This window comes from Hesperophylax consimilis, chromosome 16 (genome assembly GCF_061612785.1).
Source record: "Hesperophylax consimilis isolate HC1 chromosome 16, BYU_Hcon_1.0, whole genome shotgun sequence".
NCBI lineage: Eukaryota > Metazoa > Arthropoda > Insecta > Trichoptera > Limnephilidae > Hesperophylax > Hesperophylax consimilis.
Genome location: NC_142851.1, coordinates 12,045,991 through 12,053,436, shown reverse-complemented (window position 1 = coordinate 12,053,436; position 7,446 = coordinate 12,045,991). Strand labels below are relative to the sequence as shown.

Below are 7,446 nucleotides of genomic sequence, written 5' to 3'. Positions count from 1 at the left end.
GCTTCCATCGTTTGATTAATATAAATATTCATTTATCAAAATTATAGTAATTAGACAGCTAACATAATTAGTTAACTTTAAGTAACAAATAAATATTGTCGAAAAAAGCACCTAAAAATAGAAATAAAAATAATTCTCAATAATTGTTATTTACAATTTGGGAGGCGGGGATGGGTACCACAGATCCGGTCGTTGGATAACCTAAACCTCTGCCATAGGTCGCCACAAATGGTTCGTAACATTTTGTGACTTAGCAGGGGTGTCTGAGTTCATACGGTGAGGTTGGTTCATGTCTTTGTCTTTGTATGTCCCTTTCCGTGTTCAATAAGAAACGGGTTTGCAATGCAAACTGTTCTTCCAAACAACGTTGCGTGGAACATAGCCATGAAGTTCGCGCGCTTATTTTACGCCGCACGCGTTTCGTCTGTCAGTCACATTATTTATTTTTCATTATGTAGCGTTTGAGGTTATAGTGGACTTTCAAATAAATCCTAATTGTGGAACCATTAAAATAAATTGGGTAATCTTTAGGGATTGCTGACTATTTTATAAAAAGGCTAGATTATGTTAGGTTAATTAAGGTTAGGTTTAACTTTAAATGCTGCAGGGTTTGTTTAGCTAATTTTCTTTCCAGTTCCGTGCATGATTGGTGGACGCGCGCTTTGAATTGAACACGGGTTTGGAAAGAGAATTAAACCCGTGTGTGTTTCAAGTCTGTGCTGCTTACAATTGAACACGGAAAGGGAAGGTTGAGGGAGATCCTTTCACCTCTCCAGCCGGGCTCTTTTGACCCATCCCATTGCGCAGCAGTGGGACGAATGAATTTTTACGTCTGTCACTCCTTGACCACAGATTCTTACACACCTCTCAAATCTTATTGTTTCCAAGTACCTCTTCTCCTTCGTTTCCAAGACCTCCCACACAAGATTGCACAGGCCCTAAATGAAATTATTTTCCTCAGGGTTTCCTGTGTAGAGCTTGTAAAAAAAATGAGTCATTGACTGTAACTATAACACACATTAATAAATAATATAAAAATCATTTATTATTAACAGATCAGCAAATAAATTTGTCGTCCCGTACGATCTACGATACTCTTCTGTTGTTCAGACATGGCCCTTCTCCAGTAGCATTTGATTCACTTGACCATGCCACAATCGTATCCTAGAAAGATCTTGGTCAATAATATTCTGTATTCATAAAATTTACTCAAAATAACAGTAAGAACTTTATACCAGTTTCCTATCTTCTTTATTTCTAATAAGTGCTACCAATTGATTCATTGCCGTAGCGCTGTAAAACAAAATTACGTAGATCTTAGCCAAGTGAAATAGATAAAAATTGTGATGTGTAATTTTAGGGTTCTCGTGTTGCGCTTCCTTCGGACAGCGTTAAAGGCGGTTACAGCGTCCATTATCAGGGCATATATGTAGATTGTATTAAGTGGGGTTTTACGGATGTAGAAGTGATACAGTGCTGCAAGAACTTTCCTCTTTATGTGATTTTCTGCATTTAGTTTAGTTTTGGTAGGTAATTATTTGTAGCTTAAATATTAGATTCACAAGCCTTTTTTAAGAATTTGGTCGCTATTTGGGCCATAAATAATACCGTTCTTCCCAAAATGTTTATTCCAACTTGTATAGAGTAGGTTGATTACGTCACAATTTTTCTGTAATTTAATGGTGTAAATAGGCATAAAAATGTATGTACTTTGAATGTATTAAATTTAATCTACACCTGACCTTTACTGTAATTTGTTTACATTACTTGCAAAAAATAATGTGTAGCATCGCATTTAAGACAAGAGAATAACAATTATTACAAAATAAATATAATTAATGCAGTTGGTAAGGGGATTTATGACATGTAATTAGTTGCAGAGTTCACCTGGGCGTAACGAGCCCGCACCGTACCTGCGCTCTGTCCGATACACTGAAGACATCAACCTCTAGAGCGGTAGTATGGGTATATTCGTGTGCCCTATATAATGAATAAATTAATTCAAATCTTTGAATAGAAAATGAATCCGATCGATCTAAAATTCGGCAGGTAGACTCGTTGTCTATCACTCATTCACGCATGCACGCATTTCTCTGAAATTGGATGACATTATTACAGTAATAATACGAAATAAGTGTAGGTGTTATCGGCACTTGGCGAAGTTGGTATGGTTAAAGACTCCAGTTTTTTGTTAAGAAGGTTTAATACTGAGATAAACAATAACAAAAAACTTTTAAAATAGATGTACTAAAGTTTAAAAAAATCTCTTTTAATGGGTTGATTTTTTTCCTTCTTCTGTTGAAATTAATCACACATTTTCAATGTCAAATCCACTCCTGAAACATTTCGTTGGCTTGTCTGGGGTCTAGAGTCCAAAAGCCTTATGTGAATTTTCAGTTTTTTTATCAGTGGTAGATCGATAGATAATGCTTTTAGTATATCGTCTTAGTAAAATATCACTGTACAGAATCAGTGGCGGTTTTCCTTAAAGTGCGTTTGTGCAGTTAACTCTCATTAAAAAAAGATATATGAAAATAAGACAAACTTTAGTAATAATCTGAAAAAAATTAAATTCCTTGCTAAATGAATCCCATGAGTGCGTTTCAAATTCAGCGACTATAAGAAATAACTAGTTCGTACAAAAAAATGCTCGTGGCACTTCAACAGTAAAATTAGTTAGCTGCATAGGTGAGCAGTGACTACGAGATTTGCTAACACCAAATTCGTGAGAAATATTATTCTGCACGAATCCGCAGATTTTTGATGTGATAAAGTTGTTACTAACAAAATTTATTTATTGATGTTACTTTTTACATTAAGAATCGAAAAGTTTTCTGCGTAAATTGATTTTTCGAATTTAAAACAACTTGTAACCTGCAAATTTATATTCACGAGTCACAGACGCCTTAGTGAATCGCCTAGTTATATCTTGTTGCTAGGTCTTTAATCTCTAGTGCAGTAATGTGTTGAAAACCTTTTAGATCTACGTACATATATACCTAATTATGGAAAAAGACTGACATAGGATTTTAAATGAGTGAAATTTTTTCTCCTTTTTTTAAATCTTCCAAGCTCATAGCGAGTAATATAACCGATCAGAATCGAAACATTGCTCGAAATGGCCAAGACCGTGTTTAGTAACCGGATCTGAATATCCAGGTATTTCCAAATCTCTTCCTCGTCTCCTTTCCTTCCCCACTCTATTCAGCTTCGCAATATACCCCAATGGAGTATCTTCGCATACTATGAATACCTACCGTTAAAAGGTGTGTGAGTGTGTTTATTTTTATGATTCTGATTATTGTACCAAAAATGTGTAATTTTAAAAATGATTTAAAAAATCGATCAGAAACTGCATATTCCGAAATGATTCCAACTGGCTACAACGTCATTACGATATATAAAATGCATATTGTACGCCTGGTGCGACGTCGTCGCAGCCGAATTGCCGCCAAAACGAATATGTGATTGTGTCGTTTTTCAATTTTTTTTAAATAAAAAAAAAAAACAGTGAAAATATCCTACTATTAGTGATGACTCCGTCCCGCTGGGTCCAGACAGTCGGGACCAGTTCGTACTCTTGTACAGTATTCATATAAAAAAAATCATACATCTAGGGATTCAGTGGTTCAGTGGTCCGATAGAAAGCGCAAGTGAAGGAAGTTACTTAGACAAACAACTCAAATTTATGTAAATTTCTTGGTATAATTAAGATTACTCGCACAAATAAATAATAGGTGTGTTTTAATTATTATCTATATAGAAATGTGTATCAATTATACGCACGGACCAATTTCGCTACTATTTATGTGTGCAGAAAATCTCTCGTAACAAGATGACGCATGTTCAGTACAGGCCCAGTCTTATGAAGGAATCATTGAAAGCAATATTTTTTCATTTCCATTCATTCATTCCAGTTTGCGATGGTTGTGAAACTGAAGGGTAAGAGAGACATGGATATAGAAGAGGAAGTTCTTAGCCGACTTATTATATCAATTAAAGTTATTTAAAATATTTTTACATACAAGTCCCAGCGACTCAGTGAAATTTCATGGATTTTCAAAATGCTGCCTAGGAATTTTAAATGTTATTTTTTTCAAGTTTTCGTAGAAATACCATTTTAGAAACTTGAGATGTTGAATAAAAATTAATATTTTAATTTTAATCGTGTAAATTTTAACAAAAAAAAAATTTTAAACGAAACTTACATAATTTTGAACGAATACGATATTTAGAAAACCCTTTCTTTTTGTGTGAGGAATTAGTAAGAAAACTGTCACTTCCCTTTTTATGGCGTGTATAACAAGTAAAATATTTGTGCCTGAACTTTGCAAAATAAAATAAAACATACTTTTCGGTGATGTGTTCTTTCTTGCATAAATCAAAACAGGCCAATGGTGTTGAGCGGGAATTTAAACCTTATCGCCATCTACGTAAGGAGTGTTATTGATAGCGGTCCGATTCCAAATGTTACACGACGTGATGCATCGCCTTAACAACCATTCCTGTGAAGTGTCATCTTAACGCAGGCGTTTGACTCTTAGTGAGATAGGCAATCCGTTACAAAATATGTAATTAGATAAATTTTTTAAAAATAATAAAAGGGCAGTAGATTGACGATTTTGCCGTACAAAGTTTTTCATTTTTCATAAAACTGATATTTATACACTTAAAAAAAGAGCGATTCTGAGTAGAGAGTATGTTTCCACGTCATTTCGTGAATATTATTAAATTGTAAAATGGGGGCCTCAGCACGGATAAAGTACCCAGCGAGGCCCACATTTTTTTTATTTGGTACAATATTTTTAACATTTCAAAGTTTTCCAGTAATGTTGGCCTCACTGGGTGGCTTGCCCGTGCTGAGGCCTTCATTTTATAATATGAAAATATAATCTACATAATACATTTAAAGAGAAAATAATACATTTAAAATATAATCTTGTGTGTTTGTGAGTGATGTGTGTTTATATTGGTTTTGTGTGTTACGTGTATGTTTTATTTTTATTTTGTGCTATGACATTTTGGTAATATTGTCTTTTTTGTACTTTAATCCATTTTGTAATTTTGTGTGTGAATTTATTTTTATTTTCCTCAATTTTAATTTCAAGTTTTACACTGTTGAAAGCTTTTATAGCATGGTATTGGTAGTGTCTTTGTCCAAAGCTTGAATTTACTGTAATCAAAATATGTTTTAAAATTTGTAAAGTTATGTATCTAATTGTAAAAAATAAATATAAAAATTTACCGCAGTAATCGCGCTTATACACTATAATAAGATCTATCAGGAAGGATGGAAGAATAAAAAAATGTGGATTCGTTTGTAATTGGTTCATTTAATGAATAGGTTACACATTACATCTAACCAACTGGTTCAAAATACTAATGTGTGTATTGCTTAGTGGTGAATGGTGATTTGGTGTGAAGATGAGCTGCTTCCAGAGTGTCCAGAATGTCCATGAGATGAGAATCCTGACCCGGATAGTCCATGAGATGAAAACCCTGACCCAGAAAGTCCCTGAGAAGTAAATCCTGACCCGGAAAGTCCATGAGAAGAAAATCCTGACCCGGAAAGTTCATGCGAAGAAAATCCTGACCCAGAAAGTCCTGATCCGGAAAGTTCATTGGAGTATGCACCAGAGTTAGAACCGAAGCTTTGGGAGATATCCCCGGAGTTGCCGCCCTGGTTGATGTAAATTGGGACTTGTCTCTCTACTACGTAGGGCTGGGGTACTTGCACTGGTACGGGCCTATCTACGGGAACGGGGTAGGGTCTGTCAACTGGGACCTCCACCCTCTGGATGACCTCGACTCTGTATGGAACCTTCACAGCGTACGGTACAGGCCTGTCCACGTTGTAGGGCACGGGCTTATCCACGTGAACTGGATAAGGCTTGTTCACGTGGATGGGATAAGGCCTGTCGACTGGGATTCTGACGGGTACTGGAACCTGTCTCTCCACGTGAACGGGGTAGGGTTGGGGCACAGGGATGGTGTTGGTGATCACTTGGGGTTGGGAGCTAAATCCAGAACCGCTGGAGCTGCCACCACCAAAACTGTGTCCTCCAAAACCATGCTCCAGCCCACGTTTTTCTTGTTTCTTAACTTCTGCCGCACCCACAACGGCTAGTGCCACAATCAACGGTATGACTATCTGAAAATAAATTATTGTCAAGTGAATCAATGAGATTACGGAAATTTAGGGAATGTTGTAAAGGCGAGTGTGATAGACAAGCAAAAAGGCTAGGGAGAGTTTGGAAACCTGGCTGCAAAGATCTAGTCACTGAATAAATTTAAATAATTCCAATTCAAGCAAAGCAGATTCTGTGCAGTCGTGTCTCACCAGGACTCATTACTTTATCACTTGGTTCCTACAATCAGTTCTAATTTTGAAAATTCGAAATTCATTGAACGTGAACAGTTTCGCATCTTCACAGACAACCACCGAAATTAGTGTGTTAGATGATTAATTCCATGGTTTCAATTTTTTGTTGTGGCACAAGTATTGCCAGAGAAAATAAGTCGCGAATTCTCCAAAATAGAGCACCGAAAATAATAAAATAGATTTTCGAAAGTAACTGAAATTTTAAAGGAACTAAATTGGTAAAACAGTGAAACAGGTTTTGTTCTTGAACGTGATGATATACATGAAATAATAAACAACCTACAACCAAAATACTTTTAAAACAAATTTTTGTACTACAAGACGTATCACAAGAACGTGCAATGAAATTAGGCTATCAAAAAAGGACAAAGCCAATACAAAAAACAGTTTACTATACAGAGAAATGCAATATAAAGTCTGCACCAATTGATAGATTCAAGCTGGATTGTGGGAGCCGTAAAAATTTGAATAATAATAAAAAATGTGATAATATATAGATGTTATAATGTATAGATGTTATAATGTATATATGTTATAATGTTTAGACGTTATAATAAACTATACTAAAGATGTTGTTGATATATTAAACACATTCATTCACCAAATATAAACAAGTCATTACCCAATTTCTTTCAGATAGAAGAACATCAAATTTAATATAATTTAACCATACAAACTACTTAGCTCTGTTTATCTTACCAATGTATTTTAATTTTCCTAGTGTTATATTTTTCCATCTTGCATGGTGGAGTATCAAGTTTTGATTTTATTTCGTCTTTGTTTAAGAGGCTATTTTTTATTTCGTCTTGAACTTTCTTTTTGATTTTGTTGATTGGTTTTGCTTTAATTTTTTTGGTTCTTGCTTTGATTTTGTTGTGCTTATTTAGATGTTTTTTGTAATCAATACAAAAAAATAACACGTAAAAGCCCAGCCGGGCGTGAAATTAGAAATAAATAAATAATGTAAAGATGTGAGAATGTTAGACATTTGTAAAGTTGTATGTATATGTCAATTTCATATTTCTGTGTTTAGTTGATGTTTTACAACTTACCTTGAATGCCAT

General features: G+C 34.9%; 1 protein-coding gene across 1 annotated transcript; it reads right to left on the bottom strand.

The window, feature by feature from the left end:
• Window positions 1-5,395: 5,395 nt before the first annotated feature.
• Window positions 5,396-7,446, bottom strand: LOC149416713 (uncharacterized). The gene is made up of 2 exons (XM_089641308.1): window positions 7,435-7,446; window positions 5,396-6,151 (listed from the first exon to the last, which is right to left on the bottom strand). The coding sequence occupies exons 1-2, from the start codon at window positions 7,444-7,446 to the stop codon at window positions 5,396-5,398; spliced, it is 768 nt and encodes a 255-aa protein (XP_089497434.1).